The following is a 13,615-nucleotide window of genomic DNA, read 5'->3' on the forward strand; positions in this document are numbered from 1 at the left end:
AGAAAGAGACCACGGCTAAACCCAGTCGGAGAAATGAGAGTATATTTTACAAGGAAACAGACCATATGTAACACAACAAATACAGGTATTCTACAATATATACAGGAATATACAGCAAATGAACTCAACCAGAAACCAGACCCCCCCCAGAGGGGGCTTCCCCCTGTGCGCCCCCCACCCCCCACCTCCCCTCTCCCCCAAAGAGGTAGAAGAAGAGATGAGGACAGTTAACAGGGCAGGAAAGGAAGAAAGGCCTGGCACAGGGAGTTAGTATCCCATCCTAGTTGGCCAGAATCCCAGAAGCAGATCCAGCCGAGAGGGACAGCGAAGGAAGGAAGACAGAGAAAGTCCCAGCTCTCCTGGGTCTAACCTCACCTCCCACAATCCTACCAATGAAATTCGTTTAGAATACCAAAATATTTTACAAACATTTAGCCAGTGTGCCCCTTTCTTAAAGGCACAGCGTCAAACGGCCACAGCAATACATACACCCTTATTAGTGCAAGCTTGCCCAAAATTCCACTCCATCTTTTTGAAACTGTAAGGCTCTTATTGTCTTTTGTGTGCTACGGTACTGCAAGCTGAAGTGACAAACTTTGCATGGGGAAGTGACATCACATGGGCATGTGATCCTTTTGAACAGCAGAGGTGAATGGTTTTAGACTCAGTATCTGGGAAATCACACAAGAAAAATCAAGGAAGGATTTTTTTTTTCTTCCTAAAAGTGAGGGGGATTTAAAGGGGGGGACATGGAAACACCTGAAAGCATCAGTACTCACTGACACTCACAAATTTCTAAAAAGCATTTTTATGTGTATTCACATGCTGGTGAGGCTTCATCACACCTGCAGAAATCTCATAGAAGTTCAGACGCATTGGGTTGCACAGATTTGCACTCGCCACAAGGCGGCAGAGGAGTTACACAGAAGAAGCAGGCAACGCGTCTACAACGCAGCGGATGTTGCTTGTGCGAGTTTAGACACGTGTCTTAACCACGCATATTTTTATCAGGAACTTTTCCCATTTCCATACACCAAAATTCTACTTCCTGGAGAGATGCAGTGTTATTTTCTTGTTGATAGAATGTTGCTTACCATGTTTAAATGGCTCACTTTTCCCATCCAGTCATTACAAAAGCACAGAAGCGTATTTTCCATGTATCTACTATAATGGTAATGTTGAACACAAATAACGAAGTATTGGCATAAAGACCCTCCAAAATAAAGCACCGTACTAACAGCAAATCCTTCACTTTATTAACTAAGCAATGGTTAAAGCTCTCAAAATACTTTGAAGTACACTCGTGAAGTAAAGAATGACCATTCTAAGCAAGTCTCTGCTTATGCTATGAAGTCATTATGTGCACAGAACAGTATTATGAAGTTATTGTAAAAGTATATCCCAAATTCATGCCAAGTGAAAAAGCTACAAAAAAGAAACTTACCCTGTAACCAGGGTCTTCCATTAGGTCACAAGAAGCAGCATTAACATTTGTGTGCCACATTGTCTCTTTGATGCTGCAGCCATACATAAATACATTTTTTTTACGAGAGTGACCATGATAATCACAGTAGACCTACAATAAATCATTTGGCAAAATAAAGCCAAGACATGTGGAATTAACATTTAATAAAAAATAATATAAGAACAAGTAAGTATTTTTATTTGTACTGTTGAAAGTTCCAAAGTATTAGGAAGTGCAACTCCTTACATAATTAACTTGTGCATTAATACCAAAAAATGAAGGTTTGATCTAAGGAAGATTTACCCTAGCAAATGAAACAGATTTAGGTGTAAAGGTTTGCAAAGGACCAGTTCTCCAATTCAAATTTAAGTGTGACATGGTTTACAAGACCAAATGAAAATGTTTACAGACTAGCTACGTATACAAGGTTAAAAGAATCAGAATTGCTTACAGACACATACTCACCAAAGGCAAACGTTTTATAGCAGCCAGATATTGCAGTAACCCTTTAGCATGGTAAATAGTGGGATGCAGATCTGGATTTGGATTTTGCCACTGTCTGTTTAAATCTTCTCCACTTAAAGAGCAACGGTGGCTATTGGAGGGGAGGGGGGGTGGAAAAACGCATGATGTAGTCTGTATTATCATACTTTTAAATAAGCCTCCCCCCCACCTCAAGTTTTCCTCATCACCACTGCTTCTTTGGAAGGTGTTTGGTAAGACACAAAGATCAGTTTTCTATGCTGCCAAATAATTCAAGTGCTTGTGGGGGGTTAGAGTCATGTTAAAGAAAACCTAAAAATAAATTAGAAGTAGATTCTTATATGCATTAATCTTAATCTTGCTTTGTTGTTGAAACTGAAAGTTTGTAATTCTAGTCAAATGCTATTTCAAAGTCAGTCATTTTGACTATATGAAATCTTTACAGTTTTGTTGTCTAGACTTGCATAGTATAAAGACTAATGCCAACCAGAAATCTAAGACTTGAAACATTAATTTGTCAGGAGACAAGTAGCTGTGAGAAAAACAAGGAAGGCAGGAAGGGAGGGAGGGAAAGGAAGGCAGGAAGGGAGGGAGGGAAAGGAAGGCAGGAAGGGAGGGAGGGAAAGGAAGGCAGGAAGGGAGGGAGGGAAAGGAAGGCAGGAAGGGAGGGAGGGAAAGGAAGGCAGACCCAGCAAACAAAAAAACACCCCAACAAACCACCAAAACCAAATAACCTTCAACAATCACCACCACCAAAAAAAAAAAAAAAAAAAGGAAAGTTAAAAAAGCCCCCAGTAAATAAATACAACTCATCTTCATAGTCAGCCAACTACCAGATGGAGCTTTTAAACTTGAAAAAAAATGGTATGCAGTTCATTTCTCTTTAGATTGTATCTGCTAGGACAGATTTATTAGTTGCCCCCGTGTTAAACTTTCCCTTGTATTCAGCATGATTTAATTACAGGTGTTCTGCTACAGACATGCTTTTACATATACAATGGCAGGGTTCCACTCAAATCCACAACTGGTTTAGTTTTATTCTTTTGTTCAGAAAATCTTTTAAAATACTACCTATAGCTGGGTAGAAAGGAACTGTAGCTTCACCATAATGAAATTTCTATTTCATATGAATTCCCTGTAGCCAAATAAACAGGCTGCTTAATGGTTACTTGCACCAGTTTCAAAAGCATCTGAAAAACTCCTTAAAATGCTTCAGAAAAGAGGCAGTGAAACAATTACTATTAATAATTTATAAAATTACTATTAATATTACTTACTAAATAATTACTAATTTAATAAACTTAGGATACTTTCTTACCCTTTCTATTGCACATGTATTAACTTTCCACCTTTTAGTAACAGTTGACAACAGACATTTTCATATGTTGCATCTAAAAACTGTAGCTTTTTTTAATTACATAACAAGTGTTCTCAGATACAAGGATTGTTTCTTTTCATGAGAACCATGAACTTGTTTAGCTTTTCCTAAAAGCAGTCCACACCTATCCATGATTATCATGGTTACCTTCTATGAACATCCTAAAATACTGTCTATAAAAGCAAAATTCATGGAAAAAGAATGTATCTGTCTGCAAAAAGAACTTAAAAGAAAGGAAAAAAACCAAAAGTTGTTGCTATTTCATAAGTGAAGGGTTTTTTCCATATTAAGTATTGCACTTATATAATTCTAGGATTAATATTTTATTTTTCTATTTTTAAACAACAGATTTTAAACAAAAGACCTAGTACTACAGATCACATACTTGTGAGTAAACTTATGCTTACTTTCCATTGATGACACCATCTGGATTGAGCATGGGGATAATTTTGAAAATGTAAGATTCTCGTAAAGATTGGGCGCTTGGATTATTGCTCAAAAGGTACTCCAGTGTTCCCTTCATAACCCAGCTTGCATTAGTCTCTCCAGGGTGTACACGAGCAGATAGGAAAATGTAAGGACGATTCCCTAAAAGAAGCATGCATTGAAGTTGTAATATGATTCTCACTAAGCAAACAGTTTCTCAACTAAAAGAAAAAGAGGCAAAGGACAGCTTCATTTATTGCGATGCAAAAACACAGTATTTGGGGGAGTGTTAGTATTCTTGATAGAGCTTTTCTGGAGTGTTCTTGTAAGGATTGCTAATTCAAGAGCTCTCACAATGGAGCTTTAAATTATGTCAGACAATTACAAAGTCCCTGTTTCGAGCTGGCAATCATAGTATGAGGGGTTGGGTTTTTTTTTTCTCCAATATATAAGAAAAATGCTAGAGTGAAGGAACAAACCAGGAGTTCTGTTGTAACTAAAGCTCACTTCAAATCAACAAGCTAAAAACCTGGACGTTTGAAGAAAAAGTTACTGGGAAGCCAGGTTTTCTTTTCCAAGAAATGTAACATAAAAAAATACACAGCAACTCATTTAAAATATATGGATATATGCATACTTTTACATATCCAAATATAAATACCCTTATTTGACTACCACAAATATATACTACTAAAACAAAGCAAAGCCTCAATACTGACACCTCTTAATTTCAAGAAATTCAATAACCCTATTTTATTTTGCTATTTCTACCATACACAACAGCTACTACTAAGTTTTTTTCATAAATATCTGGGTTTACATTATTCTCAGTTGATGAGAAAGAAATTCATACTTACTGAAGTGACAGATATGTTCATAGTAATTGGACTCTGGCATGGCCGTAATAGTAACTAAAGGACAACTATTGCCAGCCAGGGTCTCACAGAGAACATCTTGTCGAAAATATATCTGTTGAGGGTTGTGCAGAGATTCCAGCTTCTGAAGATGCATCTTCACCCCAAAAACAATGAAAACAAACTTCAAATCTTTTGCAGTCGCATATCACAGCATATTCCACAGGTACTATTTAATTGATTTAATTTTTGTCGTCCTAAACTACATTCAAGTTTCCATTCTAATTTTGGCCACATCATTCCAACCCCATGCAGTGCTACAGGCTGGGGTCAAAGTGGCTGGAAAGCGGCCAGGCAGAAAGGGACCTGGGGGTGCTGATTGACAGCTGGCTGAACATAAGCCAGCAGTGTGCCCAGGTGGCCAAGAAGGCCAATGGCATCCTGGCCGGCATCAGAAATAGTGTGGGCAGCAGGAGCAGGGAAGTCATTATGCCCGTGCTCAGCACCAGTTAGGCCACACCTTGAGTCCTGTGTCCAGTTCTGGGCCCCTCAATTTAAGAAGGACATTGAGACACTTGAACGTATCCAGAGAAGGGCAACAAAGTTGGTGAGGAGTTTGGAACACAAGCCCTACGAGGAGAGGCTGAAGGAGCTGGGGTTGATTAGCCTGGAGAGAAGGAGGCTCAGGGGAGATCTACAACTACCTGAAGGGAGGTTGTAGCCAGGCAGGGGGCTGGTCTCTTCTCCCAGGCAACCAGCACCAGAACAAGAGGACACAGTCTCAAGCTGCACCAGGGGAGGTTCAGACTGGATGGTAGGAAGACATTCTTCACAGAGAGAGTGATTGCCCATTGGAATGGGCTGCCCAGGGAGGTGGTGGAGTCACCATCACTGGAGGTGTTCAGGAGGAGACTTGATAGGGTGCTTGGTTGCATGGTTTAGTTGATTAGGTGGTGTTGGATAATAGGTTGGACGCGATGATCTTGAAGGTCTCTTCCAACTTGGTCTGGTCTATTCTATTCTATGCTATTCTATCCTATCCTAAAGACTGTTTTGCCAACTGCTTCAAGGAATACGGAAGCACAGGGGAAACATTATTTTCTACCAGAAGATACTGTTAGAGTATGTGGAAGTTAAGAACCTCTGCTTCATGAGGTTATCTGATCAGGGACATTTTCAGTGTAGATAACAAGTAAAGGGAGAAGCAATAAACAGAGACAGAGCTACAATCCTGATAGACCAGACAAAACAAGAACAACAGCAAAGATGAAAGTCTCCAGTCTTTAACTGATGGGTCATTAAGAATGTACAGGCAAAGCGTTGGAGTAGGCCTCCTAAGGGATAAGAATAAGAAGAGGAACATGACAATTTGGGATATTCAAGGCAGGGCCATGGGACTATACAAAATTTGCAGTCTGCTCTTAGCTATCTCTCTGAGCAGCCTCACTTTCCATGCTGTGCCTGTCAGTGCTGTGTGAACTAGGTGCAACTAGCAAGACAGGCAAATGGATTTGGGGGTCATCAAATCATCTGAGTAAGGGTCTTGGCCTCAGCAGATAGAGAGGCCACACTTCTTGTCAGCATCACAGACTGTGCCCAAAGTACTACTGCAGGGATCGAAACAAGTGAATCTGCAAGCAGTGTAGGCACTCTACAGTCTGTGTCAGGAGCATGGAGTCAGTCTTGGGAGTGGGTAAGGGTCTTGGTGTCCAGCCACTGAGGCAAGAACAGTGTGTGTCCCACAAAACGACAGCTAGTGGGGTAGTATGGATGAATGAAGCAAGGAAGGCTGTTTCAGTACCAGCATCTAGAGTAGGAATATGAGTTATGAGCCTATTAGAAACTGCTGTGAGGCAACCACATGCATCCTCCTCAAAGCTTCTGTGCCTGGGTTGGTGCATGTCCAATTTGCAAGTACACTTCAGTGTGGGCTATCCAGCAAGTAGAAGGGCCCTGGGCAAGGCAGTGTTATCAGATGGGAAAAGTACATGATGGCATCTGAGAGGAACCACAATTACAAAGTGCCTGTAAGATGAGTGTGCAAGTACACACATTTGCTAGTGAGCATCAGTCTGGACTAAGCTGCAAGTCAAAGGACAGCACAATAGGTAAGAGACTGGGATTCAGGTAGGGCTACGGCACAGATGAACCATGCCAGCTGTCCACAGAAATGTGTGTACTTCTGATTCCAAGGAGTACAGGTAGGTGTGTATTTCTAATAGTGAAGAGCAATTCTTACCAGATGAAGAGGAGGAAAGTAACATGGGGGTCTGTAATTCTTTTAAATAAGCCCTGGTGGTGACACACACAGGTGCTGTTGACAGCAGCACATTGCCTGTACTAGCTTGTGAGGAAGCATACCTGTCTCTGCCTCTGAAATACACATTGAGATGCTAGTGGTTGAGCCTACAAGCAAACAGGAAAGCAGCAGCCACATCCATTGGCTTAGGACAGAGCCCCTTAGGTCACAGAATCACAGAATGATAGGGGTAGAAAGAAACCTCTAGAGATCATTTAGTCCAACTCCCTTGCCAGGGAAAGTTCCCCTAAAGCACGTTGCACAGGATGGAGTCAAGGCAGGCTTGGAATGACTCCAGAGACTCCATCACCCATCTGTGCAGCCCGCCCCTTGGTTGGGCTCCAGTACCCATGCAGGAGGAAGTGCCATGCCCCACAGCTGTTTGAGACAGCAGCTCCTTATAACATCCTTTAACACTACTCCTTTCAAGACCAAGTGTAGTGCTTCATTGATACACCTGCCCCTTGAATCCCCAAGTTTGTTTTTATTGCTATGATAGAAATAACCAGCAGACATTGTAGCCAGAAGAATTTTTAGTACTAAAAAGCTTCACAATACTTCTTTAGTCAATCCATTATCCTAAAAATGTCTCTATCTTAACCATAGCAACTTGAATAGGTCAGTTATGATCAGGCATATGTAGAACAGCAGGATATAAGTCATTAGGCTCAAACACAAATATTTCATCCAGTTAGCACCACTTCCAGTCAGTTATGAACTGTGATTACTGGAACACCCATTTAGTCTGCAAGGAAGTACCAATTTGATATTTCCAGAGACTGTTCTTTAGCCTATACACATGCCAGTCTAAAGACTACTATTTCCAATCTCCACATTTCTCCATTTTCAGGGTAATTTTAAACTTTATAAAATGGAAGTAAAAATAATTCATTCATGGCCTCTTACATTTCCCATGGTCCACAAGTACAAATATTTAAGTAACAGACCATAACATTCTCACCTTTAAAGTTGAGTATGTATATGGATAATGGTATGCAAAGTAGCAGACATCATCTTTATGTTGGAAAATCACTGTGAATGTAATTGTGTAATAAGATTTTCCTTTCTGACCTCCAGCAGCAACTGAACTTCTTGAAAAGTGATTCCTATGAGTAAAATGATGATACATTCATTAGAGTATTTTTTTTCCATGTAACTGATTATTCCTGAACACATATTCTAAAAGCCAGGAATATTTTTAGTGATTTTTTCTTCCCCTCTGTGCACATCCAGGTTAAACACACTAATTCCCGCCATCTGTAAAGGCACTTTGTTATAGCAGCGATACAAATTCATTCATATTGAGAAAATGTGATTAAACCAAAATAATTAAAATATACCAATAAAAAAAGGAAAGCAAGCAACTGCTAACCAAGAAGGGTAATGCACAAATATGCTGTAGTAACTCATCCTGTGTTCCAGGATTGCTTTACAATGCTCGCACTGTATAATACAAGAACCTAATCACAAGGACCACGTGATCAGTATTAATGGAAGTCATTCTTAGGATACCCAGTATGCATGCACAACACATTCCTTTAAAAGCTTCTCTGGAATAGTCTGTAATTTTTCACAAAAGCATAAAAGATAAATCTTAGTGTGCTAACAAAATAAGACCTTATGTATTTCAGCCACTGCTGTTACTCTCTGTAGAAAGAGCAGTAACACTCAGGAAAATTTTCCCAGGAAGAAAATATAACTCTTACAATAGAATTATGAAACTCAGAAGGAAATCTCTCTCCTAAAAAAATTGTGCCTCATACTAATTTTCACTTTAAGATTTGCTGTGTGGTTGATTGGTGTACTTACTTATAGTAACAAATATCTGTCCCAACACGAGTCCAACATGGTCGAGAATTTAATGCTTCTTGAACAGAATACATGAGGGGCTGCATACCTTAAAGAAAAAAATTGCATTTCACTTCACTAACATTAAATATCAAGATCTTAGAAATGAACCACATAACCACTTTTATGTCTCAGAACTATCCATTTATTTTTTTAAACGGTAACTCTTTGAAGTTTCTAATTTTTTGAGAGCATACTGAGGATGAACACTAAGTAGAAAAGAATACATATTAATTGAACAGTATTTACTAGGTAGATAATTAGCCAAATACACTGACTAATGGAGATTAGTAAATAGTTTAAAAGCGTCTTATTATTGGTCAAACTACATGGTACTATAGGATTTTAACAATGTGAATGGTACAGTTATGACAGAGCAGAATATAATGTTACTCTATCCCAGGAGTTTGAGGGGAAGGAATAGGGGATTCTCTCCTCCTTCTTCTTAAAAGATGAAGTTCAGAAAACCCAGCAGGAAAAAAAAAAAACAACTAAGGAAAATGTTTTGAAGCTTAATGACAATACTCCCTTTCCCCATTCCTGACTACTGGAAGAAAGGCATATTCTGTAAGCCAGTAGTTTTGGATAAGGTACAAGCACTACCTGCTGGAGACTGCAAGGGTTACCTACAAAAAGTCCAACATTTCAGAGTTTCACTTGTTCAAGATATTTGCCTCTCTGTTCAGAAAGAGATTAATAATGACAGCTATTACTACCCTTGCATCAATGTGGATCAACAGGCTTTCATGCTGTCCTTCCAACCACGGTTTTAAGACACATTTTCATGGCAGCCACCAGCAACTTACTCTAAAAAACTGACAGGTAGTGTTTTAAAGATACTGCTTTTCCTTTTAACTGAAACTTTCAAAACATATTCTAGTAATACCATTAAAAAAGCCTGATTTGACAAAATTTATGTTCCACTAATCCCAGAATGCAGAGAAAGAAACAGCTGAGCTGTCCAGTACAGGTATTTTTCTATGTATTTCATCTCACGTTATGGGAACTGTATCTTACCGTAGTTAAACTGACTGTTTGACTTTTCACAGTTGATGATGTTAAACCGGTAACCAATGCCAGTTTTCATTCCACTTACTTCAAAGTAAAACCACTGATGATAATGATTGCTATTTATATCCGAGTTCAGGATTAGATCATATTCATTTCTAAAGACGAATAAAAACACATCAATCTCTTAAGAAACAGAAATTAAAGGCCTTATGTGTTAAAAGAGTTGAAATATCTTACTTTCTGATCTGTATAACTTTGCGCAGGTTTCCAGACTCAAATTTGGAATTAAACTTCAAAACATCTGCTTCCTCTGGTACTACACAACTGCCAGTAGAAAAAGAAATTAAAGAGATGAACATAAGTACAACAAACATATTTAAAACAAGCCCATTAAGTTTATTTTAGGCCTCACTTGGTAATTCAGAAATTATTTTGAATATCTAGGTAGCAGAAACACTGTTGCATCAGATTTCAATGTTCCTTGAAGTCTGTCATGTTAGTACTTCATGTGTCATGCTTTACATTTAGTACTTTAAATACTACAAATCGTATCACAGAAAAGGTAGAAGAGGCTCAGAGTATTCATTGACTTTTTTTTTTTCAGAAGGGTAAAAACTTACCTCAAATTATCAAGGTCATACACAACTCTGTCTATAATGTCATTCTGATGAATCAGTCTTTCAATATCTTGAGAGATTTTTGTCCTAGGAAAAAAACAGATTTCTTCAAACTGTTGCACCTTGTTTCCAATTATGAAAGAGGAATTACTGCATACAACAATGAAAGATAACAAAGTTGACATAAAGACAGTGAGAGAGATTTTCAGAGACCTCAGCCTCACCCCCATTTATGTACACAAACTGTAAGTATACTGAAGTTCAAACACCTGCATTCACAGCTGACTAAGTCCAACATTTGTATGCGAGGATCTGAGTTTTCATGCACACAACCCACTGGATTTTATCTTATGAGAAAAAAATGCACCATTGCATACTTCACAGTAGAAGCAAGAATTATTCAAACATTATTTATGTCAATGCTTTAATCAGGGAGAGGACTCAATGATATTAGTAACTTACATAAGTCCTAACATCACTAAAATTAAAGAGTTTTACAGAGTAGGTCGTGCAATGAGTGTGTTAGTGCACTAGCTTTTCACCTCTTGAGATCTAGGTTCATTTATCGACTAGGTAACAAATAAGAATGAATTTGGTGATGTCAGCCAAAATGTCAACTGTATGTTTATCCAGATCATAAAGCCATTGCATAACTGGCAGTATCTAGGTCCTGGTTTGGAAAAGTAAATGTGTTGCAGTTCAAGAATGAAATATAATGGCAGAGCTGTGTAGAAAAGCTTGCACAGCACCTGCAATAAGAAGAAAAGGAGGCAGATTAACAATGAATAATACAGGAACAGAGTGGTAAAGTACGTTCAGGAGGGAAATTCTCCATTTAAATAAAATAAATATTGTTAACAAATGAAAAACAAACCAACCAACCAAACAAAAGGTAAATGAAGAACTCCAGGACCTAATATTAAAACTTAACTGGAATAGATAACAAATCACAAACCCAATGTACTAACAAAGCTGTAAAAAGGCCAACTCAGCACAATCTCTCTCTCTCATCAGGTTCAGTTCAAGGCAGAATTACAGATTTTTTTATCTTGCACTTGTTCCTACTCAACTCCTTAGATCTCAGTATGTCTCAGCTCTAAAGAGTCATCATACTTCCTGTCTTTACAGATTTTTTGCCAATACAAAATCCATTAATGAACGTTTAGCTTTCTAATACCATTGTAATGACCAATGTAGATAAAAGGAAAGAAGAAATGGTATTCAGGCTGCACATGAAAAAGAAGTTGTAGTTGGTATTTTCAGGTTCAAAAAAAATCAAGAGAAAATAGATGCTATACTAAAATAATCAAAGGAAAAAGTGAAAAAACCTACACTGTTGATGTGCAAACTGTGTGTACAGATCATTCCTTTGTTGATCCTGATTCACCTGATGATAACTTCTAAGTGTCAGATGACTAGAAAATACTGAAGTGATTGAAAAATAATGAAGTTTATAGCAAAACCCAACCTAAGATTTTAAGGACTCAGAAGAGTAGAAATTGAAATCCAAATTTATAGCATATTGAATGATACAGTAATTTTCTTCCCTAAAAGACAGAATAATATACAACATTTCAGCTGCCTTCAATGACATCCTTCAAACAACAACTGGTAGATATTTCGCAAAAATTGTGTTACTAACGAAAAAAGAGCAAAAGCACTCCAAAGCACAAATTCAAAACCACTGCATCTCCTAGAATACTGCAAGACTAAAACAAATTCTCCCCAAAACCCCACAGCCCACTTACCTAATAAAAGTAAAAACAAATCCCACCTTGGGCCCCATTTTTTTCTTAAATTACAAGGAAGGATCAAGGCAATACCTTGTTTTTCTAAAGCAGACACAGCTGACAAGCAGTAACTAATTGTTTATATTAAAGAGAACATAAATCCCACTAAATGCCAAAAAAGTTTGTGCACATCTTTGCAAACTTTAGTTTAGTTGGGTACGTGGAGAAACGTTTGATTTTCATCCCCTTTCTTCCCTGAAACTTGTTACATTACAGTAACACATTGAGTCATTTGTAGAAAACTGAACTCTCAGAACCCTGTGATGCAGAGGTCTTGCTTCCAGTTTAACAGTATTACCTAGGATTTTGGGCTTGTATCTCACAAGACCCGTAGAAGTTACTTTCAACATTGAAAATAAAACAAAAATAAAACATTTCTAAGTGAAATCAAATATACTCTAGAATTACTTTCACAGTTCAGAAATCATATTTATGCATAACCACATGAGGAGGTTTATTGGTTAAAAGTCAGAATTAATACAATGTTCTATATCTAAGAACAAGAAGCATTCGAATGGCAAATTCTACTCAATTCTACTCTGAATTCAGAATTATGAAATACTAAAAAAACATAAATAAAGATTTGCAAGATTGTCTTAAATTTTGTTAAAGATCCTGAGTGCTTTCTGACTTAGGACCTAACGCCTTCTAAATCAGCCAAATCTGTTTAAGAATAAGCTTACATGGAAGATTTTTCTACTTCAACACTGAATAGCACTTCCTAGTAGCAGTGTATTGACAGAATCACAGAATGTCAGGGGCTGAAAGGGACCTCGAGAGAGATCATCCAACCCTCATTCATTAGTGTTTCCACATTTGGTCATTTCACTGGAAAGATCACCTTTTCTACAACACATGTGAAACAGCTAAATTATTTTAATTACACAACCTAAAGACACAATCTCTTAATAACTAAATGTATATATGAAGAATGTCATGAAACTGGTGAAAGTTTTAAATATAAAGCTGAAAACATTTAATTTAATAATTAAACAAGTAGAAAGGTGTTATGCCTACTCTTAAGTGTTCTCCTAAGATGCTCGTGTGTCTCCATAGTAATTTGCTATGCATATGAGCCAGCTATTCATACCACCTCTGCAAATCATTCTTAGAATTCACATCATCTTTCATTACCTTCTAATATTTCTCAGTGAGGAAATGAGTGTGATGATGGACCTAACCCTAACCATATCCCCAGCCTTTGTTACCTCCAAATTCTATTACACTGCAAACACTAAAAACAAGCATGTAAGTGCACTATTTTTTTATTATTTTCCCCACTACATCTTCCCAAGAGACAGCTTTGTTAGCACAGCAAAGTGAAAAGCTAACCGATTTCTAAACTATTAACTGTCCTATCTTTGCTAAGACCTGAAGGGAGCATTCAGGTGGGACTTTTTGTGGATTGTGTTGTTTGTTGTGGGCTTTCTGAAGTTTTTTTTTG

The 13,615-nt window shown here is 37.9% G+C and overlaps 1 protein-coding gene across 4 annotated transcripts in view; it reads right to left on the reverse strand.

Annotated features, from left to right (window-relative positions):
- Positions 1–13,615, reverse strand: part of AGTPBP1 (ATP/GTP binding carboxypeptidase 1) — a 60,650-nt gene that overhangs the window by 18,097 nt on the left and 28,938 nt on the right. For 3 of the 4 annotated variants that reach the window (XR_008463084.1, XM_054177967.1, XM_054177966.1), the window contains exons 15-23: positions 10,385–10,468; positions 10,002–10,088; positions 9,771–9,919; positions 8,715–8,802; positions 7,867–8,011; positions 4,610–4,763; positions 3,734–3,914; positions 1,931–2,060; positions 1,445–1,576 (exon numbers count right to left, since the gene is read on the reverse strand). Coding sequence is in view for 3 of the 4 variants with exons in the window: in XM_054177967.1 (XP_054033942.1) it covers positions 1,445–1,576; positions 1,931–2,060; positions 3,734–3,914; positions 4,610–4,763; positions 7,867–8,011; positions 8,715–8,802; positions 9,771–9,919; positions 10,002–10,088; positions 10,385–10,468 (1,150 nt within the window). In the remaining variant the exon portion in view is untranslated. The remainder of the gene's footprint in view (positions 1–1,444; positions 1,577–1,930; positions 2,061–3,733; positions 3,915–4,609; positions 4,764–7,866; positions 8,012–8,714; positions 8,803–9,770; positions 9,920–10,001; positions 10,089–10,384; positions 10,469–13,615) is intronic. The other variant, XM_054177968.1, reaches the window with a different exon arrangement.

Source organism: Dryobates pubescens, chromosome Z, assembly GCF_014839835.1.
Source record: "Dryobates pubescens isolate bDryPub1 chromosome Z, bDryPub1.pri, whole genome shotgun sequence".
Taxonomy (NCBI): Eukaryota; Metazoa; Chordata; class Aves; order Piciformes; family Picidae; genus Dryobates; species Dryobates pubescens.